The sequence below is a fragment of the Camelus dromedarius genome, chromosome 6 (genome assembly GCF_036321535.1).
Source record: "Camelus dromedarius isolate mCamDro1 chromosome 6, mCamDro1.pat, whole genome shotgun sequence".
In the NCBI taxonomy this organism is placed as follows: Eukaryota; Metazoa; Chordata; class Mammalia; order Artiodactyla; family Camelidae; genus Camelus; species Camelus dromedarius.
In genome coordinates, this window is record NC_087441.1 from 5,395,822 (window position 1) to 5,420,961 (window position 25,140).

At 37.6% G+C, this 25,140-nt stretch overlaps 1 protein-coding gene across 3 annotated transcripts in view; it reads left to right on the plus strand.

Moving 5' to 3' along the window:
• The window catches only part of PRKN (parkin RBR E3 ubiquitin protein ligase), a 1,163,915-nt gene that overhangs the window by 205,432 nt on the left and 933,343 nt on the right, over window positions 1-25,140 (plus strand). For all 3 annotated transcript variants that reach the window (XM_031456655.2, XM_031456658.2, XM_031456656.2), the window contains exon 2: window positions 17,968-18,131. In XM_031456655.2, coding sequence (XP_031312515.2) covers window positions 17,968-18,131 — 164 coding nt within the window. The remainder of the gene's footprint in view (window positions 1-17,967; window positions 18,132-25,140) is intronic.

Sequence of the window (25,140 nt, forward strand, 5' to 3'; positions counted from 1 at the left end):
GTTCGGCATATTGCACGTGGAACAAGCCCTAATATAACAGACAGCACGCTGCAGTGCATAACTCTGTCCCGCCATCTCTGCCCCCAGGCTGTGTTGCTCTGTTTTGTGACATCAGTTTCTAGCTCTGTGCCTCACACTTACTTACTTATTCAGTAAATATTTGTTGAAAATATGAATGAATGAATTTTAATGTCACCAGCAATTTGTTCTGAATCTTACTCATACTGACTTTACAGAATATGGAAATCAGAACAGTGTTAATAATTCGAGCAAATTAGAGTTTCTGTATTAATGCTGAAATAGATGTCTCTTCTTTTTCATACCATTTGCACTACTCTGGATCCTTAAAGCACTTCTAGGTATAGCAGCCACGGGGTATTTAACAACAAAACTTTACCACATTATAAAAACAAACATCTAAATGCAAGAGACGATGTTTATGAATTTAATACATTTCTTCTCATAATTGCGGGCTTCTCTAATGGATAAAAATAGGAAACAAAGCCACTTAAAATGAAACGAATGCACATTCGTTTATTTGCTAATTCCCAAAGTACTAAGTAATTGTCTTTTGCCAAATACTTTAGTAAGTCTCTACATTTTGGGGGATGTTGTGGGGAGAAACTTTACTGAGATATAACTCACATAGTATAAGTTTCACCCATTTAAAGTATAAATTCAGGGGTGGGGGTATAGCTCAGTGGTAGAGTGCATACTTAGCATGCACAAGGTCCTGGGTTCAATCCCAAGTTCCTCCATTAAAAACAGTAATAATAATAATAAAGTATAAATACAGTGGGTTTTAGTATATCCCCAGAGTCTTGCAACTACCACCACAATCAATTTTAGAAGACTTCATTATCTCAACAAGAAACCCCTGCTCTTCAGCAGTGACTCATCTTCCCCCAAACACCCTCCACGGCCCCCCTGGTCAACCACTAATACAGTTTCTGTGTCTCTAGCTTTGCCTGTTCTGGACATTTAATATGAACAGAGTCGTATACCTTCTGGTCTTTTGTAACTTGCTTCCTTGGCTTATTTAAGTTTCATCCTGTTGCGGTGTACTTCAGTACTTCACCCTTTTTAATTACTACAAAATATTTCATTGTATGAATATACCACATGTATGCATATATTCATTTACTAATCCATCTTTTAGCTGATGTGAATATTCGTGTACAACTGTTTACATAGGCATATGTTTTCATTTCTCTTGGGTACATGCCTAGGAGTAGAATTGCTGGGTTATATGGTTACCTCTGTATGCTTAACTGTCTAAGGAAATATCAGACTGCTTTCCAAAGTGGCTGCACCATTTTGCATTCCCACCATCAATGTGTGAGGTTCCAATTTCTCCACTTCTATGGAGATTTTAAGAGAAGATTTTAACAAATGTGTCCAAATGGAGCTTAAGAATGTAACATCACTTCGATGACTATCAGAAAGGCATTTTCAAATTTATTTTGGAAAATGTGGTTGATTTTTATTGTTTAGTAATAGCTGCTAACATTTACTAAATGTTTACAATATACACATAGTCAGCCATTTAATCCTTGTAACAACTCTATAAGATAGGCATGAATGTTATTTTTACTTTTGAGGATGTTAAAGCATAGAGGTGTTAAATGACACATAGGAAGGTTGAGAAGAAGGAATTCCCCTGGGGCCTGGCTTGAGAGCTCTGTACTTGAATTCACACTGTGCCCTGGCACACGATGAGTGCTGCTGCCACGGGTTTCAATTTTTGCTGGGAAGTTAGGAAATGTATTTGCAAATGGAATTTTGTATTTAAAGTTTAGAAATAAAATTATAGTGTAAGTGTTGGTCTATGGAACAGAGACTTCCTTTTCCTATCTGACCCTATTGTTAACCATTTGTTATTATTTGTTCTAAGTCAATGGAAGATATAAGGATGTTGATTTTCTTATACACTATCAGTACGAACATTTAGTGAAGGTATGCTGTGTGTCTGACGCTCTTCCAAGTGTGTTTCTGCATTAACTCAACAGTAATGTGATACTGACTTTAGAATATATTAGCTTAAATGTTTTTAATGAATGAATCAATAATGTATATTAGCTCACAATGAAAACATTTACTTCTTCCTTTCTTCTACTTAATTCAAATAATTTAATTTTATTCATTTTCTTTGTCTTAAAAATTAGTGACTAACAGGCACATGAAAGTATATTTAACATCACTAATTATTACAGAAATGCAAATCAAAACCATGATGCTGTATCACTTTCTACCTGTTAGAGTGGCTGTCATGAAAAAATCTACAAATAACAGATGTTGCAGAGGAGAAAAGGGAACCCTTGTATACTGTTGATGGGAATGTAAATTGATGCAGCCACTATGGAAAAAAGTATGTAGGTTCCTCAGAAAAACTAAAAATAGAATTACCATATGATCCAGCAATTCCACTACAGGGTATATATATCCAGAGAAAATGAAAACAGTAATTCGAAAAGATATATGCACCTTAATGTTCATGTCAGCACTGTTTATTATAGCCAAAACATGGAACCAACCCAAAAGACCATCAATAGACAATTGGATTAAAAAAATATGAAGAGGGACAAATTAGGAGTATGGAATTAACAAATACAAACTACTGCACATAAAATAGACAAGCAACAAGAATATACTGAATAGCGCAGGACATTATTTTTACCCATTATTTTGTTGTAATCTGTAATGGAGTATAATCTGTAAAAATACTGAATCACTATGCTATAGACCTGAAACTAGCACAATATTGTAAATCAACTATACTTCAATATAAAAAATTAGAGAAATAAATTTACCTTAGTGTCACATGGAAAATTTATTGATAGCAAGAAAAGAATTAGAGATAAAGGCCTGTAAATTACCATTAAAAAAAAAAAGCAACAAAAAGCTGGGGCTAATTAACTTTATTGACAAAGCTGCCAAGCTATCCCATCTCTGGGAGGGAAAGACATAACTTGGGAACACTTAATATCAATATATATTTGTATAACACTAGCTCTTCCTCAAAATGGTCCTCCTATTTGAGGAGCTGTATTTCTTGGATATCTTTATAAATCTCCTTCTGATTGAAGCATGTGAGAATGACAAATTGTTTGAAAATTGTCTCTATACAAAAGAGCAATAAAGTATTATGTATAAAAATGTTTCATTAGTGATTGAACAAACAAAGACACAGATACCTGGAACTGCAGTACAGTGTGATCTCAAATTTGTGTCCACATCACTAAACTGCTGTTTGTTCTCTCCAGTTGACTGTAAGTAGGATGACATTCAGTTTGGAATTTGAATACTATTTATTTCTTTGTATTAAGCAGCCCCATTGTGATTTTATACTAATATTGTTTTATTAGAGTCAGCAATCTTCAAACTATTTTGCTCAACTATACCATAAAAATACTTATTTTAGAAAATCACATACTTTCTTGCACATTTTTAAGTTGATATAAAATACTTATTGTAGGCTTAAGTAGTCACAGTATTGTCATATTGTTTATTTTAAGAATTAAATAATAAAACAATTGAATTTTTAAAAAGTATTTTCAGTGGAATATTCAAACTTTCATGATTTGCTCTTCACAGTCATCATTTTAACAATACACAAAAAAGTTCATTTTTTCTGGTCAGAAATTTTGCATTGTTTTTCTCAAATTTGTTTTTCTCTTCCATTTCTTGGAGAACTTTATCCTAATACAATACTGTCAATCTTCCTTATTAATGGATTCCATTTTTGCAAATTTACCTACGTGGTAAAATGTATCGTATCTAACCTCAAAATCAGCCCCTGCATGATTGTTCCTGATTGTTCGGGAACATACACAGAATGGTGAAACATTTGAGTGGCTCCCCATGCAGATTCCCAGTGGAGGCAGAACACAACTGTGCTCTGCTTTGTTGTTTCAGTTCTCATAGTGTTAACAAATGTCCTGTTTAGTGCCATATTTTCACATTTTTGTGCTTTTTGTTGGTGATTTTGCTGTTTAAAAAGACTTGCAAACCTACTACTGAAATGCTGTCTTGTGTCTTAAGCACATGAAGGTTATAACGTGCCTTATGGAGGAAAAATGTACGTTAGAGAATCTTCATTCAGATATGAATTTGATTGCTGTCAGTCATGAATTCACTGTCAATGAAGCAAACTGTACATATTAAACAGTCTTCATGTTTAACATATATAGTTATATATGTGTCTTTAAACAGACACACACATAAAGCAAGGCTATGTGTTGGTTGATCAATGAAAATACGACCAGAGGCTCACTGGAACCTCACCCTGTATTTCTCCTAGGAGCAGTGGGTCAGTATCCACTAATTCAGTGTTTGTGGTGACTTTATAGAACCTAACTACTGCAAATAACAAAAATGGATTTTGTTTTTGCCTTACATTTCTTTGTACATCACTCTGAAATACATCTCTGCAACAAAAACATGTATAAAAATTTAAGATATATTTAAAACATTTTTGGTATCATAAGCCTTGATATTAACAGTTTCTACTGAATTGCAATATCATTAATGATATTTTTAGTATAAAATTTAATAAAATTATTAAAACAGTCTAAACATCTTTTATATTTGGATGAATAATTTGTTGATGTTTTTGGCAAATAACTGTCAAAGATAAACTTTTATTAGAAATGCATCTCTTAGTCAGATAGACTAGGTTATTTTTCTCATTGATAATGTGTCTGTGGATAAGGATTACTTATTGCTAGAATGAAATAAGTTCAACATTGTTCTGTTCTTTCTTTCTATTTTTATAGTTATAAGCCCTTGTTCTAATAAATAAGTACACAGGAATAGAAGGAACTTTATTATAGCAATATTACTTTATTCTTTCAATGCCTTCAAAATTATAAAATGAAAAAAAATTACTTGGTAAGTCTTTATTACAGTTATTTCAGTGATCTATCAATTTATAACCCAATTAAATCCATCTCTAATTTTGTTGAAAACAAAGAATTGGGAACTACCTACTTAGAAAACAATCATATAGTCATTCATTTTTTCAGTTTCTGGGAATTGTATTATATAGGTTATACCAAAAATTTTTAACTCACTATTAATTTTAATTTCACTTCTAATTTCATTTAGAGGTATTTTGTACAATCTAATATATTTAGAAAGAGTTGGGAGAATTGAAATATTATTAATTTCAGTACACCTTTGCCAATGCAATAGTTATGATAAATGCTTTTTTCCCCCTTACTTTAAATATGTTTTTATCAAAGATTTGGAGCTGCTTATATAACATATTCAATTGGTAGAAAATGCCTAAGTTTTTACATGATTGGCAAAATAAGTCTTCTTTATCAGATCAGTTAATAGGTTAATCTGTCAGAAGAAAAAAATGGGCCCATGTAGCCATTTTATTATAACTTAATTCGTATTCTACAGTGGTTGAGTGGCTGTCTAGCTGGTGGTCTAGCTGACTTGATGACTGGGTGAGTGAGTGGATGGTTGGGTGGATGGATAGAAGAGTGGAAGGTGAGGTAAGGAATAGAACTTTGCCAGCAGTATTTCCTGGATGAAATAAGGCCCTCTCACCTTGTACTGCAGACAACAATCTTACCTCTGCTCTCCTGAGACTCCCTCTGAGGAGGAATTACTTCTTTGGCAATACAGAAGGGGTGGAAAAGCTGGGATAGTTAAATATGTGTTGCCATCCTTTTTGTCCCTCTTTACGCTAGATCTGAATTCCTAACAACCCAGCCTAACCCAATGATGGTAATACAGTCTGAAGTGGCTTAAAATACACTGTTCCTAATGCCAGCTTTCACCCTACCGTGCAGGAAGCGAAGCTCTGCTGCAGGTTAATAGGACCTTAGTTAAAAGAGGCTCCTCAGTCACCAATAATTCAAGTTGTCCTTTTTTGACACCCTGTGGTAATGCACCAGAGTGAAACTGGGGAAGGGTGAGTGATGTGTCTTTCTTTTGCAAAATGGGAAAATGTTGATTCTGAAGACAAGGTTGGACAAAAGACCTGTTAGGACACCTCAGCCAGAGACATGTTTTCTGACATAACCGTTTTAAGGGAGGGTGTGTGAGGATTAAGTCTCTAGCACCTCCCAGGTAGCACACAGTCTTGTGTGCAAGTCACTGATCTAAAGGAGAGGGGTTCAGGTCACAGCTAGCTCCCTCTCCTTCCCTTATAAATCTTGAGTAAACCATTTTCCCTTCTTGTACATCTGTTTATTCGTTTCACAAGCAGGAGTAGTAAATGCTGTCACAGTCATCTTTCAGAGCTGTTTTGAAGATTAACTGAGATAATGTTGGTAAAAGCACTTTGAAAACTGAAAGCTCTATCTAAACATAAGATATCACTATTTATCTGGAAGTCACTTTGGATCAATTACGGTGTACTCTAAAGCACAGTGAAACAGAACTCTGTCGGGAAAATCTTTCCTGTTGAAAGAAAATAGAAGGTAGATTTCTTTAGTTATCTAAACATTAATATTGTGCAGTTGACATAGTAACCACAATTTTAAGCCATATATTCAGCCTTAGGAAAGAGCTAATAATTGTTAAAACTTATACTGTCCTAGGCACTTTTCTAAATACTTTTCATATGTTAATTCATTCAATCAATTTATGAGGCAGGTACTATTGTTAGCTTCTATTTTATAGAGAATAAACTGAGAGCCAGAAACTGTGTGACACGGTTGTACAGTTGATAAGGGGCAGTCCTAGGCTTTGAATCTCAGCAGGTGGCCCCAGAGTGCATGGTCTCAGCCACAATACACACCTCTTGTTATGTGGATTCTTAATTATGTTTTTCCTGCCTCCCATTCTCCACCTCCCATCATGTTTCTTCTGCTAAATAATTATAGAAGAAAATGGAAGAGTTAATCAAAGAGAAAAAAAAAAAAAAAGAGAGAGAGAAGGGGGGGACCACCAATGCAGAATCCACTGGGTGTGCCTTTGTCAAAGAATCACAGCAGTTGCCGCAGGGCCACAGATAATGTCTTTGGCAGGTTCTCTTGCCTGTGCCTCCAGGCCTCCATGTTTCTCTCCCACTGAGTAGAGTGGGAGGGGCTCACCTTGTTCTCTGTCTCCATCCTGGGAGGCTGGGAGCCCTGAGAGACCCATCCAGGCCATACCTGGCCAAATGAGGTACCAGGCACCTCTCCCAACTCAAGGAAGACTGGGAGGATTCAGAGTCGTTTATCAGCCTTCCCTCCCACGTCAAATGGTGACAAAACAGTCCAGTACCTCTTTTATTTTTATAATAATTTTGTCTTTGAATCTATGTGATAATTAATATTGTCACCCTGCTCTCTTATGCTCATTTTCCTCAGCATTTTTTTATTCATTTACTTTCAAACTATTTCCATCTTTGTATTTTAAATGAAGCTTTTATAGAAATTACATAATCAGGTCTACTTTGTTCTGTCCTCTCTGATCGTCTCTACCTTTTAATTGAAGTGTTTCATTAAAATTTAATGTAAATGTTGATATGGTTGAATTTGAGTCTACCATGTTGTTACATGCTTTCTATTTACTCTTCTGTTTTTGCTCCTCTGTTATTCATTTACTGATTTGGGTGGATTCAGTATTTTGTAAAATTCAATTGTAATTTTTGTTTGTTTTTTGGCTCAATACTTTTATTCATTTCAGTTTTTACTCTAGGAATTATAATGTATATTCTTAAAATTTTGCAGTCAATATTGTTACTATTGTACCAGTTTCCTCCCAAAATGTAAAAGAAATGGTTGATATTCATTCCCCCGTTCTTTATGCTATAGTTGTCATAGTTACTATATCTGTATGCATTTTCAGCTCCTTGTGAAACTTTAAATTTTTGTATTGAATGTTGTCTTATCTCAGCATCGTAACAAAGTATCATTGACTGGATGATTTAAACAACAGAAATTAATTTTCTCACGGTTCTGGGGGCTGTAAGTCTGAGGTCAGAGTGCCAACATGGTCAGGTTCTGGGGAGGGCCCTCTTCCTGGCTTGCAGACAGCCACCTTCTTTTTTTTTTTTCTTTACATTTTTTATTGATTTATAATCATTTCACAATGTTGTGTCAAATTCCAGTGTAGAGCACAATTTTTCAGGTATACATGAACATATATATATATATATTCATTGTCACATTTTTTTCTCTGTGAGCTACAATAAGATCTCGTGTATATTTCCCTTTGCTATACAGTATAATCTTGTTTATCTATTCTACAATTTTGAAATCCCCTCTGTCCCTTCCCACCCTCCACCCCCTTGGCAACCACAAGTTTGTATTCTATGTCTGTGAGTCTGTTTCTGTTTTGTATTTATGCTTTGTTTGTTTGTTTTTGTTTTTGTTTTTGTTTTTGTTTTTGTTTTTGTTTTGGATTCCACATATGAGCAATCTCATATGGTATTTTTCTTTCTCTTTCTGGCATACTTCACTTAGAATGACATTCTCCAGGAGCATCCATGCTGCAAATGGCATTATGTTGTTGGTTTTTATGGCTGAGTAGTATTCCATTGTATAAATATACCACATCTTCTTTATCCAGTCATCCGTTGATGGACATTTAGGCTGTCTCCATGTTTTGGCTATTGTAGATAATGCTGCTATGAACATGGGGGTGTAGGTGTCATTTTGAAGTAGGGTTCCTTCTGGATATATGCCCAGGAGCGGGATTCCTGGGTCATATGGTAAGTCTATGCCTAGTCTTTTGAGGAATCTCCACACTGTTTTCCACAGTGGCTGCACCAAACTGCATTCCCACCAGCAGTGAAGGAGGGCTCCCCTTTCTCCACAGCCTCTCCAGCATTAGACAGCCACCTTCTTACTCCTCACATGGCAGAGAGAGAGACAGCAAACTCTCTGGTGTCTCTTCTTATGGTACAAAGGCACTAATCTCATCATGAGGGCCCCACCCTCATGACCTTACCTAAACCTAACTATCTCCCCAAATACCAATAGGCTGAGGGTTAGGACTTTTTTTAATATACAAATTTTGAGGTAGGAGGACACAGTTCAAAACATTAATATGTATTAACAAAATTAAGATGAATAAAGCAAAAAAAAATCCCCACATAATTGCCTTCTGTATTTACTCTAGTATTTAGCATTTCTGATGTTCTTTTCCCTTTCTGAGGATCTGAATTTCCATCTGATATCATTTCCCTTCAGTCTGAAGAGTTTCCTTTAACATTTCTTATAGGGCGAGTCTGCTTGTGAAAATTTTTCTACTTTTTTACATCTCAGAATGTCTTTATTTTGACTTTATTCATGAAGAATATTTTTACTAGTTATAGGATTTTGTATTTAACAGTGTTTTTGTTTTTAATTTGAATACTTTAAAGATGTTATACTCTTGCTCGTGGCCTCTGTTGTTTCTGATGAGTTAACCATTAAATACATTAATTTAAGCCTGTACATCAGGGAACCTCTTTTCCTGCTGTTTCAAACCTTGTTGCTTATCTTTAGCTTTCAGTAGTTTTACTCTGATGTGTCTTGTCATGATCTTATTCATATTTATCTTGCTTTTATTTGTTGAGCATTTTGAATAGGTACATTTATTAATTTCATCACACATTTAAAAATTCTGGGCATTATGTCTTCAAATAATTTTTCTGCCCCATTTTCTCTTCTTCCTTTTTATCACTACAATATTATATGAATTTTGATATATTCAAAATTGTCAAATTTTGAATTTGACCTTTTGATATTTCCTGTTAAGTCCCTGAGGTCTGTTCATTTTTTTAAAAAAATTTCTCTTCTCTCTGTTCTTCACTAACACTTTCCTTTCTTATCTCCATTTGATTATTAAATTTATCAATAAAGATTTATTCCAGATATTGCAGTTTTTATTCTAGAATTTCCATTTGATTCTTTTTTATAATTTCTGTTTTTTGCTTATCTGCTGTATCTTTGCATTTACTGCAAGTATATTTTTGCTTTATTTTGTTGAGGATGGAAATAGTAGCCACCTTAAAATTTTGTCTACTAGTTGTAAAATTAAAGTTATGTCCGGTTTGTTTCAGTTGATTTTCTTTCCTCCTGAATATGTTCTGTTTTCCTGGTTCTTTCAAACGTTGGATAATTTTGTAACTGCATCCCAGACATTATGAATGTAATTTTTGGAGAGTCTGAATTCTGTCATTTTTCTTTGATGACAGTTGATTCTTTTGTTTTATGAGGGAATTATTTTGGTTGGATTTGAACTGAAAAATTTGTTCTGTTCTTTGTGCAACAGCTCTGGAAAAAACCAGTTTGTTTGTTTGTTTGTTTGTTTTAGTGAACTTTTATTATAGAACAGTTTAATCTTTACAGAAAAATTGCAAAGATAGTACAGGAAGTTCCCAAATATGCCAGCTTCCCCTGTTTTAAACATCTTCCATTATTATACTATATTTGGTATAATTAATGAACCAGTATGGATACATTGTAATTAACTAAAGACCAAACTGCATTCAGATTTTCTTTGTTTTTACCAAATGTCCTTTTTCTCTTGTAGGATCCTATGCAGAATATATTACACCTGGTTGCCATGTCTCCTTAGGCTCCTCTAGGTAGTGACACTTTCTCAGATTCACCTGGTTTTTGATGACCTTGAAAGTTTTGAGGAGTACTGGTAGGGTAGTTTTCAGACTGTTCCTCAATTGGCTTTTGTCTGACTCATCTCTCAAGGTTAGACTGGGGTTACGTGTTTTTGAGAGGAAGACCACAGAGATAAAATGCCATTCTCATCACATCACATCAAGGGGTACGTTGTCAATATGACTTACCACTGTTGTGCTGACCTTGGTCACGTGGCTACGGGAGCGTTCCTCAGGTTCTTCTCTGTGAAGCCTCTCTTGTCCCCTCTTCCCACACCGTGCTCTTTGGAGAGAAGTCAGCATTTGAAGTGCACATGCAAAGTGTGGAGAGTTTTACTTCATCTCTCTGAGCAGATCTTTCATTTGCTGAGATGCCTTGAGTGTGTTATGTGCCTTCATGGTTCATGGGTCAGCCAGAGATCTGGGGATTCCTTTTTTGATTCTTTCCCTTCTGGGATTTTTCCTGCTCTTCACAGAGGCAAGCTTCTCCAGATTCAGTGTTTTTCTTCTTCAGGCCAGAAAGACTGGTCCTGCCACCCGTGTGCCTGGAGTCCTTCATGCTACCTCCCCCCCCGACTCCCACACTTTACCTGGCTGCAGACTAAAAGCTGTGGAAGTGAGCTTACATGGCTTTGCTTCTGGCGTGTACTCCCGACCGGAACCCTCCATCTTTGTTTCACTCTTCTGTGCCTTCAGGTGCCTGCTTTTTATATAATGTCCAGATATTATAGTTATTTTCTACAGGGAGTTGATCTGACATGACATGACATGGTCATCCCAAAGAACATATATAATCAGGCATTAAGTTGTGTGATATAAATAACAAGGTTTAAAAAAATAGTAATAGCTAATATTACCTGAATCTTGTAACAACCCAATAAAGGTTAGATTGTGTATGCAGGGCGCAAGTTCACTTAACCTTGAGCTGGGATCCCCAAAATGCTGTCTAAGTCAAGGGCTTTGTTCTTAACTAGTACTCAGTGGACAGGGGACTGAATTAGTGCAGACCGGTTTGTATGACTGTGTTGGTGATGAAGCAGGACTCAAAGCAACGGCATCATTCGATTTCATTCTCGAAAAGAAATTGCAGAATTCAAAACCTATCTATTCTCTGCTGCAGAAGGATAATTTTGCAATTGTCTCATTCTGATGGTTAGCAAAATCGTTGTTTTCGTGGTGCTATTCCCTAGAGCTTCACTCAAGGAAAACCATTTCATTACCCTAACGTGCAACACTTTGGATGGCAGGCTACAAGATAAGAGGGAAGGGGGAGGTGAACGTGGCCCAAGGATGGGATCTCTGCCAGGTGAGCTTGATCCGTGACTCCAGCCTGGATGGGCTCCCCTGTTACCACAGTTCTCGACTCTGCTTGAAGGGAGTTCCACGTCGCTGTCTGAGGCTGCGTCCTCAAGCAGAGGCCTGTGCTTGACGTCAGTCAAAGGTCGGTCTTCAAGGGCCAGAGAGCATATTCACAGTTGGTTCTTTTAGAGAAATTTGATGCATCTAAGCAAGACCCTTACCTGGATATATTTTTTGTTGTGGTTCTGTATATCTGGTGTACAGGACAGATAACTTTATTAGATGTTGCAGTTAGCTTTCTTCAAACTTTTTCCTCTGGGCTTAGAAGTGACCTGTATGATGACCAGATAGCAAATTCCTGGTGTCCCTTAATTAGTGATTTTGCATTTGTTTTTTCTGTAATAATCAGAATATAATAACGGCTCTCTCTCAAAACAACTGTTTGACTTTCTTAAAATATTACTGATTTCTAAGTGTTGGCCACACTTTCACCCCCTACTTAATTTAACCCTACATTATAGATAATCTTGCTGAACCGTACTTTAATTTTTCTCAGTTTTAAGAAAAAGTCGTTAAAGTTCAAGCTCAAAACAATTACTAATTGGGTAATTCATTTATCTAGGTCTACAAAATACTATATGTGAGTGTATATGTATAAAATATATGTATGTGGATATATACATTTATGTAATATACTGTATGTGTATATATGTATATATACACATGTAACATACACGTGTGTGTGTATATATATACATATATACTCATCTTCTCTTTGTAATTATTTCTCAGACTAATATTAAGATGTCATGGACTAATTTACACACAGACTATATATATCATATAAAGTATATAAATACACACACAAACATAGTTGTTTTGTTAACTTGGTTATACACACTTGTGTATACACACATATATACCTATGTATGAATGCACATGCATGATACTTTGTAGTTATTTCTTAAACTAATTTTTGATGATTTGAAATGTATTAAAATTTTTCGCTAGCAGAGTCCCATCAAAAATGCCCAATATGCTGCAGTCCTTTAACAAATGTTTTAAATTATGAATGCAAGAAATTAGGATTACAATAGATTTTACTTTCTTAATACTGAAGGTTTACCATGTGATTTGTGGGAGGTTAATTTTGCCTTTATAAGTATTTTGAGATTCCTATATGAAAGTTGTTAAGTACATGTTCAGCATAGCTCTTGGGAGCAAATTCTTTAACTTGAGGAATATAGCAGTTGGTCCTAAGAATTAGGTAACTCCATGGACTCACATAGTTCTGAGGATGGTCTGAGGTAGAAGGTTGTGGGAAAGTTGGACTTTAAGATCAGAGTATAAAGTAAAAGTCTTGTTAAAAGAAAAATTCCCAGTGAAATGTGTTAAGTTGCTCAAGAATTATAAGATGTGCAGCTTGGATATTACAACCCTGGGAGGACATTCAGATACAAAACAGGAGAATTCAGGAAGACACCTGGGCGCTCTGAAATCAGTAGGTTGAACGAAGTAAGAGAATCCAGTAGATGAAGCTAAGAAAGTGTGTCTAGGGGGGGAACCAGGAGGGCCTAGTGGCAGATGGCAAGAGAAAACAGTTTTATTAGAACAAGAGCCTTACTGAATGTCTCTGAGTGGTGAACTATGAGAACAGAAAAGCGACCATTGGATTGGAAATGTGGAGGTCATACCAAGAGCATTCTTCAAGGGTGGGTTCACAAAACAGCACAAAGTAAAGAAATGGAGAGCGGGACTATAAGAAATTCACAATAGGTTTTTCTGTGCAGAGAAGTGGAGGGGAACGCGAGTGACAAGGTTTGTCTGTTTAGGGTAGGAGATTAGTACTGGAGTGATATTTCCCAAAGATCAGGAAGAGATTACCTCACCAAGGGACAGTCAGAGATCAGTGGGGTTACTTTTGGCTGCCGCAGTTATCAGGGTGTGCTCCTGGCACTTACGGGGCTGCAGCTGGGCATGAACATCCTGTAGAGCTTGGGCGTTCTCTCCTGAGGAGGGAGTGTCTTGTCTTGCCTGAAAAGTATTGAGTCCATTTATATGATGATGGCAATGGTCTGTCTTGGGCTCTGTTTTTATTTGATTCTCTCAGCAAAAATGTCTAGGCTCACATGATGTTCTGGGCCATCTAAAACCACTTCTTCACCAAGCCTTTGATAAGTCCTGGATTCCTCTTTCGTTGGCTGAGCTTAGATCACCTCTATTCCAGGGCATCAGTCACTGCAACTAAGGGAACAGCAGGCACTGGCTGGCGTCTGCCCATCCTTGAGCCAGTCGCTGTGACAAAGAGGATGAGGTTGTGCTGATTAAAGAGAGTCCACACCTGGAGTTGGGGGAAGGGTGACTCACCCCACCTCAATCCCGTGACTGCTCTCAGGACAGGAGCAGAACAGCTGCTTTCAAGGAGTCACAGTCCTACAAGGACCATAATCGTTGATGAAACTACTGTGGTTATAACTAAAAAAAGTGCACCCCAGTCAGAGAGGACAAAAAGAGTAGCCTTGAGAGAAGATAAGTGCCCATCAACCTGTGACTCCTTCCCTCTCCCCTTCCGGTTACTTCCTTATCCTCTGGATCTTCTCAGCCCTGGTCCAGGATAACACCAAAAAGAAACCTGAGTGTGTCACATCATCTTTTTCTCAGAAATACAGTATGAGTTTATTGATAATACACATTATAGATAATGTTTAGTGATATGGTGTTTGTTTCTGATGCTTTAATAGGTGTTATTAAAGCAATTGTTCCCAAACTTTTAATTAATAATTAAATCTCAGCAAATGCAGATAAGCTAAATTCTTTATCATGTCTCTGTTCCTGGAGGTTTTCTGTCCATCGTGAAGAGGAGCAGAAACCAGAAAAATGGGCTACTTAATTTGGCTTCCACTCACATCCCATTTCATCCGTCTTAGTTCTGATACTAACGATGGAAGCTGCCTTAGTGACAGCTACCTCCCCTAAGTGACAACAATTAGGGAACTGTTTTTGGAGTACAAACTTACCTCGAACTAAGAGTACAAAGTCTGTACTAAAGGTTCTTTCAAAAAACTTTCCTAATACATCCATAATCTCAACAAATCTTTTGTAACAGGCACATTTCTCACGTGGGTCAGAAAAAGATGGAGACCCACTGCAAATTACGCTGCTGCCATTAAGCACTAGCCGTTTTCCAGAGTGGCATTTGGTTATTCATCAGGTCACTTTAGGATGTTTATTCTTCTCCACAAGAATATTTTAGTTGGCCAAATAACCTGTATTTGATCATTCTTTTCATCATAAATTCATACTATGTTTCTGACTTGTTGCTCAAAAATATTCATTTATGAAGTATTGATATGATGTATACAAATTGAACTTAAACTCACAAACTTTAGTTTTCTATTTATAAGGGGAAAAAAAGGCTTTTAGATAGTAATGATTTGATTAGTGGTACAGAGTTATCTAGTATGTTTTTTGCAAATATTTTTCTTTTATTTTTCTTTGTTTCTTGTCCTTAAGGTGGTATTACCATGATTTGAACCCCTGGAAGAAAATCAGCAACTTTAGATTCCTGGGATAGTAATTCCTTTTTTCAAGTAGCTTTTGTATAGTTTTCGGCTGCTTCTTCCATATTTCCCCCATTGGTGTTTTGCTTTAAAAAAAAAAATCTATTCACAAGACCAGAAAATCAAATTTAGAACTGGGACCGTACCTTTTGTCCCTCACAGCCCCTCACTTGTCACTGTGTCTTATCTGATGAATTGCTGGTCTTGTGGTCTCTGATCTGAGGATGCTGTGAGTGTACCTCAAGGGCTTCCAGTACATTTTTATTTCTCCTTCGCTTTCAACAGTGTCACATGACATCCACTTAAAAGTATATCAAAAGTACCTTTTCCTCTAATTGTTTATTTTTTTTTCCTTCAGTTGTTTTCATTTGAAACTCTTTTGTCACTTCCAGTCCTTACTCTTTCTAAATATTTTCTGTGCTTTTTGTCAGGTTTTTGCTCTTGTGGTGGCATCTGTGGCACCTCCTCTTACTTTGGTGTCATTTTAACTCCTTGTGTCTTATAATTATGGTTCATTATTCTTTGATTTTAGCTCTTCAGTGGAGTTTTTATTTTTTAAATCTCATTTTCTACTGCTAACCTGTATAGAGGCTTTCTGAATTATGTTATAAAGACGTTTTGCTGGGTTTTTTTTTTTTTTGTATTTTTTATCATAAGGAAAAGAAATGTGGACTTTTCTTCTGAAATGATTGTAGGCAGCCTGTTATTTAGAGTTGGGTTTAGAGGAAGATTGAACTGAATTTGAATTGTGATTCTATTACAAAGTAGCTGATGTCCTTAGAAAAGTGGTTACAATTCTCTCAGCCTTCATTTATTATTCTATTAAATACAGAAAATGATACTGACCTTACCAGATCATCAAGAAGCTTAAAAAATAGCCTATGTAAGGTACAACTTCTACCACATAACATAGTGAGTGCTTGACTGTTATTGGCATGGTAATTATTGTTTTTTATAATTATTATTCGATGGGCCATCTCACATTTCAGTTGAGAACCAGAAGGTGATACTGCTGCATCTAAAGGAGGGACAGCAGAAAATGAACTATTCTGCCTGGCCTTGAGGAGTTTATAGTTGTTTAAAGAAAATGTAAAATATATACCACCAACATCTAAGACATATGCAAACATCTATTATTTTTGAGGGTAACTATTTGATAGTTGGAAATACTATCCCAGAACATCCTGTGTGGTTTATTTCTGTTTTGGAGACTAGGGAACTGAGCATTAAAGAGCTAAGGTTACTGTGTTTACCCCAGTCTACTAAGCTGATGAGGCACCTTCAGGAATTGCTGAATAGGTCTTTGGACTTTGGAGAATGTACTTGTCACCTCTGCTATACTGCTTCTACGAGAAAACGTGGCAAGTATGGCAAGATGTACGTAGTAAAAACCGCTGGAGCCCTGCAGAGGTGAGCACAGTCTTGACGGGGCTGATAGTAAGGGGCTCCTTGAAGGAGGAGATGGATCATGGAGGTGAACAGGCTTTCAACAGGCAGAGGTGAGAGGGAGTGATATGCATAGAGGCAAGAGATGGGGGCAGGAGTTTTCTGTGATTTGCTTTTTGGAGGATTTAGGTAAGCAGTGTATCTGCACAGACTAATGGAGAAAATGCTAGGACATAGGTTTGCATCAGATGAGAGTGATCCGGAGTTTTTCTCCCCAGTGGACAGTGTGAGACTTTAAAAGACTTGAGGGCTATGAGATGCTCAGAGCTGTGGATCAGTAAGGTTTACTTTGCAGAATGGTGTAGGACATTTCGGAAGCGAAGGCAGTACATCAGGACTCCAATCGGGAGGCTCTTGCAAGAGTCTAGACATGATTTAATGAGAGTAGTGACAGAAGGAATGGAAAGGAAAGGACAGACGTGAGAAATACTGAAGAGGTGGCATGGCTTTTGGCAGTGAGAAGAAGGCATATAAAATGATTGTAAGGTGCCAGCCTGGGCCTTGAGGGGGATAGTGGTTCCAAAAAAGAGAAATAGTATCACTAGTTTCAAAAGAAAGGGCAAATGTGTATCTCCGTAAGACTCAGCAGAGCCTTTTGGCTGGGGCCACCAATGCCTTAGACACAGCCCTGGTGCGTCATCACTCTAGTCTATAAGTGGCTTGAATTTTTTCCATTGCTGCACCATGAGTGCTAACACAATGCCTTTGATTTTTTATTAAGAGGGGGCACCGTGGAGACGGTGTGAGTTTGTACAGGCTGTCAGAGCTGAATCTCTTCGATAAACTCATGGGAATCTTACAATTCCAATCAAGCAAGTGTTCTGCTTGAGTCCCTCTGTTTCCCAGGATGGATGTCAAAGGGAGCGTGAAATTTTGTTTGCGGGTCACTGACTAATTATGAAAGGGAAATCCCAGGGAAACTCCATTTTTTTTTCAAATGTTGCTGCATAGTTTCATAAGCAAAAGAAAATGTATGCTGTTCATTGAAGGGTGGCTGAGGGGTAAATCAGTTCAGAAATGTTACAATTGCCATTTAAGGGCTTTAAATAATGCTCACTGTTTTGTTTTGTTTTGTTTTGTTTTTCTTTTGTCCTCCTCTCCAATTTTCTTGGCCAGTGTTTGTCAGGTTCAACTCCAGCCATGGTTTCCCAGTGGAGGTCGATTCTGACACCAGCATCTTCCAGCTCAAGGAGGCGGTTGCTAAGCGACAGGGGGTTCCAGCTGACCAGTTGCGTGTAATTTTCGCAGGGAAGGAGCTGCGGAATGACTTGACAGTGCAGGTGAGTCTCCCTTGGTGGACGTTCCTGGGATGCAGCCAGCCCCATTGCTTATGCCGCTTCTGCTGCCAAGCTGACATTCAGGCCCGAGATCTAATAGAATAAATAGTGCCTGGGGATTCCTTGAACTTTACTCCACACTGCTTCATTAATTCTGACCTTCTTAATTATGCATTAAAACAGCGAGCAGGAAGGATTGGAAGAACAACTGTGAGTGAGAGAGAGAAAGAGAGAGAGAGCACACAAACTGGGCTTAGTGAATAAATGTTTACTGACTACAGGAGCAGCAAGGCACAATTCCTGTGTCTGTTCAATTTCTCCCTTACTTATTCCATTTGAATCTTAATGAAGACGAATTCGAATAAATTGTTCCAGATCAGGCTGCTCAGTCCCGGTGCTGTGAGGTATCTGTAACCCAATTGTGACCCCTGGAGGATGGCCGTGGGGCTGCCGCTGTGGCTCGCCGGGGGAGGCGCAGGGCTCCGGGCTGTTCTCCAGTGGCACTGAGAGCCGGCTGCCTGCCCCTTCAGAACGGTGGTGCTGGAGCTGGTGCTGAAGGAAGACTGAAGTACAGCCAAAGTCCACCTTTTTAATTTCTCCAGACCTCAGTAACTTTTTCCCTACCTCTCTAGGGAAAAAGTTGAAATGTCAGGGAGGGAGCGGTGCCTGTCTTCTCTCCTGGCCCTAATACTTTCTGGGCACCCCACAGCTTCTAACCGAATTAAGGCCCGCATCCTCTTCACTTGGGTATTTCATTCACAACAGTGATTTCTGTAGGAAAAAGGGAGCACTGGGTAGGGGACGGGTGAGCAGTGCCTTCACCTGGAAGTGGAAACCTGTGATTTGTTGGGGAAGTCAGCAAATACAATTCAATAGAGACCGTAGTCATTCTTTGAGAAAGCACGAGAGACCAGTTGCTTTCTGTGGCTGGTCAGGTGATGCTGAAGAACCTGGCAGACGTGTTCCCTCCGTTCTTAACTGGCACAGATTAATTGCAGTCATGTTTACATCTGTGTGGGGGTCGCTGCTGTGCTGGGGAAGTGGGGCTGCTCTGTCTCTAAGAGAGTCCTTTCTTTATTGACATCCTGTCACTGTCTCTTCTTGGTGATGATGTGTGCCGCTTTGTGAAGGTTGGGCGTACAGCTGGGTGCGCAAAAGAAGCTACAGAAATGCAAACTGCTCCCTCCCTCGCCAGCGCCTCTCCTGTGACGGCAGGAGGCATGTGCTCACTGTGCACAAACTGCTGTGCTTTGCTCTTAGGCAGTTTGTTTTTACAAGGGAAGTGCCTGTGCTAAAAAGTGTTTTGATATTTTTTTTTATTTCAGTCAACTAAAAAGCTTTTTACTGTACTTGCCAACCTCTAAATCCAAGGATGTTTCCTTCATAAATTATTTTAAAATAGCTCCTTGAACCAAAATATTTTATGTTACCAGAAGTTTTGAAGTTGCACGTTCTAAAGTTTCTCACCTTTACCATTGGAGCTGATAGGTTAGACTAATTGCTAAGACAATTGATTTTTACAAATATATATAAAATAGGAATCTATATGTCTATATTTTGAGAGGGTCTTTACTTGGACAAACACTTCTGAAACACTTCCAATGTATGTTCTGGGCTTTTCAGGGGACCCCAAAAAAGGCAAAACTCATCTTTGCTTTTGTAGAGCTGCTGTTTACTTAGGGACTCTAAAATGAACAGAAATATTAAGTTGAACCATATGGCATAGATTAAAACTATCAGCAGTTTCATGTGGCTAATAGCCGTAACATAAGGATGTGAAACATGATAACTACCGTGTGAAACCTGAAATATAAGTATCATGAAGTTTTAAAGGTGGAGAAAACACATCTGAGTGGAAGTCACCAAGGAAGACCTCATGGGTGAATGGAAACTCCAGGCTCCGGAGATGGAGAATGAACATGGAGTGTGCTCGGGAACAGGCGTAGGTTCCTGTTCTTGTAGGACCTGGAGGAGATGCTGAAGGGGGCATCAGAAGGGAGTTGGGAGCTGTATGTTGCAGAGACGTGATGTGGCATGGATGTTTCATGCGTGGAGAGCTAGAGTGAAATCGGGTGTCCTGGAGAGAAGTGGGAGTCTGGAGATCCGGCTTGATTGTGGGCGGCATGAGGAGTTTTATACATGACGAGAGTTAATGCCAGTGGGAGATGTCTGGCAAGCAGCTAAACTTGGGTGTGGAGCTTTGGGCTTGCTTTATATCTGAGGACTATCCACACGGAGGTGAATATTTTGGTTACTGGAGCAGATTCAGTTGCCAAGGGGCAGAGGACAGAGGCACGACCAATTCCTTAGGCAGCAGGGGAGGAGCCACTGAAAGAGGCATCCCCATCTAACTGACACTTTTGGAGATAATTTGGTAAGGAAATTACTGGCAAAGAAGTACATGTGTTGTGAAAAGATGGAGGAGGATGAGGCAGTAAAGAGCCTTTGGACCCAGCGATGGTGGTGATTAGGGACCTTCAGGAATCCAGGCCACGTGGCAGGGTTCAGCATGAGTCATGGGGATGTGTTGCAAGCACAGCTCAGCTGGTCCCTGAGAGGAAGGAGAGACACAGGGAGTTCCTGGAGGAGCAGCAGGTCCTGCACTGTGTTGTCCATCTCCTGGCCCTTGACTGTGTGACTTTCACGCAGTTGTAGTCAGTGTGCAAATGCAGTTTTCTGTTCTGCATTTTTTCACTTAACATTGTATCATGGGCATTTTCCATATTGTGTAATCTTGATTTCTAAGTGTCTGGATGATACTCTATAATAGGATGTTTATGTCATAATATAAGTATTTAGGGAATATCTAGTTTTTAATATTACAAATCAAGGCAAAATAATTTGTAAATGCATCTTATATACTTGGAGAATATGGCTTCTTTGTGTTTCAGTTTGCTCATTTGTAAAATGGGAATAAAAATAATATGTATCTCATTGGGATTTTGTGAGGCCTAAGTTAATTTATGTAAAATCAGTGAAACAGAGTACGGCACGTAGTGAACATTATATAAATGTTAGCATTTATTAGCACCATCATCGTCATGATTGTCATCATTATTAAGCTGTTACTACAGGGTCTAAGCGATCACCTTAAATGACACAAGAAAGTTTTTCCTCATGAATTTTGATGAATAGGTCTGCAGTAATCTAAGCAGTTAAGGCAATGACAATAGGATGCATATTTTTCTGGGGCAGTAAAATATGTGTCTGTAATATTTATACATTTTAACTCAAAAGCACTCAGTGGAGTTTATAAATAAATGTTTGACCCTCACGTTTACAGGTTTTACTTAAGAATAATAGAATTCGTATTTAACAAACTTAAAAAGACTTTACATTTCCTTCAATAGTTAGTTAAAATAGACACTATGGCTGTACTGTTCAGCAAAGATTCATCATGGTATTATTTCTTTTAAAATTTATTTTTTTATAAAGTGGATATCTGTCTACACTGTATTGTTTAGAAGCACATTGGAAAGTCTTATACAATTTTTCCTACTTCATAAAGAATGTTTCTGTGCATGTTTTTGTTATTTTCCTTACACCTACAGGAATGCAATAGAAAATATTAGTGTTTGACGTATTTTTCACAGTGGATTGATATCTCTTCCTTGTAAAGAGTGTTTGTCAGCTCTTACAACAGAGTATTCAGGGCCCATTCAAATGATGGATCACCTTTTTTTCTATCCTCCACATATAACACACTGCACATCAAGAATCCCTGAAATCACCTGTACATAATTGTTAGTTTATTTTTCAGATGTATACAAGGAAAATAAGGTTCTAATCTAATCTTGTACATATCAGAACTGATGAACTTTGCAATTAGTTTAACTGTTCAAATTACAGGGACTTGAGAATTTATATCAGATTTTGTTTGAGCAGAATTCACTATATTCATGAGCTGTATTATTTTTAATATTATTAATATCAGTATAGGTTTATTAGCCAATGTATTAGTCAGAGTCCTCCAGAGAAACAGAACCAGTAGGGTATACATATGATAGATAGATAGGTAGATAGTGAAGAATTGGGTCACACAATTACGGAGGCAGACAAGTCCCAAGATCTGTAGTCACCAAGCTTAGTTCCAGTCTGAGTCTAAAGGCCTGAAAACCAGAAGAGGTGATGGTGTAGTTTCAGTATGAAGGCTGGTAGGCTCCAGACCCAGGAAGAGTTGATGTTTCAGTTAGAGTTCAAAGGCTGCAAAAACAAACAAACAAAGAGTGTCCCACCTAGATGGTCATTGGGCAGGAGGAATTTCCTCCTCCTCATGGCCTTTAACTTACTGGATGGGGCCTACGCATATTGGGAAGAGCCATCTGATTTACTCAGTCTACTGATTCCAATGTTAATATCATCCGAACACACCCTCTCAGACACATCTAGACTAACAACTGACCAAATGTCTGGGCACCCCATGGCCCAGTCAAGTTGACACATAAAATTAGCCATCATAGTCAGGATCCGAGAAACCTCATTATATTTAGTTAGTGTTAAAGGGAAGTTGCTTTATTTTATTTTTTTGGTAATAATTAGTTAGAATTAAAAAGTAGGAAATAAAATAGGACTGTTTGTTTGACATAGAAATGTTTGCTTTATGCAAGGATTCATCCAGATGGATGGTTATAAATTCCTTTAAATAAATATTCAATTTTATGGTGTTTAAAATGTATATACACAGTTGGAGATAATCATTTCATGAAATAGGTCATTTTTGCAATAATTATTAAGGGGCATCAGTTTATTAACCCCCATTCTTCTAAGCTGTATGGGGTAGCAAGATCTGAGTTTGGAACACAAGAAACATTTAGACTTTAAGAGCTTAGGTTATAAATATTAAAGAAAAATAAATGACCCTAGAAAAGCCAAATTATTTAATTGCCTGTTTTTAGTGATTATATATATATGTATTTCAAAAATTTTTAGTAGTGAAAACCAGCTTTCATTAACAAAGTAAACTATGTTCAAAAGCTAACAAATTCAAATTTTGGAAATCTGTAAGAATATTTAACAGTTATTTCAAAAACTATTATAGATTGTTTTGCTCATATCTCTAATTAACCTGCCAAATTTTGAAACTTTAAAAACTGTGCAAGGATATTATGAATACCTTATATGTTCTTTGAACTACTTCTAACCTAAATAAGTAAGTTAAACCTTATTGTTAAACTAAGTATTTGAAAGTTGATGTTTTCTTAATGTCCTTTAATTTTTTTCACCATTATCATTTCCATTTCAATATACTTTACAGTATAAGCACAAAATATATAATGAGTAGTTGCTGTTGAGATAAAGAAAGTGAACCATGCATATGTGCTACTTAATGTTTCCACTAACAAATGCAAAATGAACACCTTGCTTTGCTGCAGAGAAGGTGGAATGGCAGGAGTGGTGTATGCACTTGTTGGAGTTCTCCCATCTGTTTTCACTTTCTTACTTTTTTATCATAATGCTCATAGATAATGTGACCACGATAACTTATCATATGAAATGAGACACTTTTAAGAATTAAAGAAGGCTCTAATAATAATTATTCCAGGACAAGAGTTGTATTCTGGCAGTGTTCTGGGAAGACAAATGGTCACCCAGGCATTGGGCTGTATTTCTCACAAATAAGAGTTTCTATTTATTTTAGAAAGAGGTTTTTGGTGCCTTCCCCCAAGCACTGTGGGAAATGATGGATTAAGACCATAATCTTATTATGAAAAAATTGATAATAAAAAGTGATTTTATCTTTTCAGTTGGTAAAGTATGTTTTTAAGATTATAATCTAATTGATATCACAACATTTTAAAGTTTCATGGAATTAACAGTTTCTGGAGAATATGTCCACAGGCCAGTTTGAGAAAGCACTGTCTGAGTGTAAGTATTTTCTTCATGCATTAATATGTTCTATTTGTTATTGGCAAGATTTTAATAGCTTTATAAAAGTAAATAAAAATAGAAAAAAAATACAGATTTCAAAAAAATGGGTGCTGTGGTACAGATTTTATTTCTGGAAAGATGGACTAGACAGACTTTTACCTATTCCTCCTGGTAAAATTCTGGGCATTACATATAATACAAACATGTGAAGGTTCTGAAAAATGGAAAGAAAAGTGCAAACTAGCTAGAGACCTCAGGACCCAAGGAACAATACAGGTGTTAAGTTCCTTTGTTTTGTTTTGTTTGTTTTGTTTTGTTTTGTATTTGACCAAATATACCCAGGACTTGGAGATGATGAAACTGGTACCTAGAAATGCCAACATGTATAGAAAAAAAAGAGCCCCCCACCCCTGCAAAGTCTGTTTTCCATCCAAAGGAACAGGGGCAGAGTAGCCTGAAAATACAGGAAACTTTTGGACAATAACTATGCTTCTCCAGCTAAACACCACAGAAAAACTGTGGCCCCACCCTCACTCCCACCAGCAGTAAGGAAGGCAAAGTGGAGATCCTACATTACCTCCCTTGTGAGACTGTAAAGATGTGCATCACACACCTGCTGGGGTGCTGTCAGAGAAGATCATAGGGAGCCAGGACTTACACCTTCATCTGGCAGCAGTAGGGTCCCCCTCCTGGTCCCTTCTGGGGTGGTAACAGAAGAGCCCCAGTGGAGAGTCAGGACTTCCAGCACTGTCAAACAGCAACAAGGCCACTCCTACCACAGTGACAATGGAGAATGTGTGTGGGGCTAGGACATCTCTCCACATAGCAATAAGGAAGAGTCCCAGTTTCATGTCAGGTGTCAGCAGATACCAAGTGGAGAACTGGGACTTCTATTTCCACCGGCAGTAATGAGGTGATGCCCCCCTTTTCCAGCTGGAGGAGTATCATAAAAAGTCAGCTAAGACGGAACGTTTAAGATCCAGAGTTTCATAACATAATGAGAAAATGGCCAGGTATCAAAGAAAACCCACCAAGAACCAGAAATCTCTCAAACTGAATGAAAAGACAATCAGTAGTTGGTAATACTAAGGTGACGGAGGTTTTAGTATAATCTGACAGATTTTTTAAGCAGCCATGATAAAAT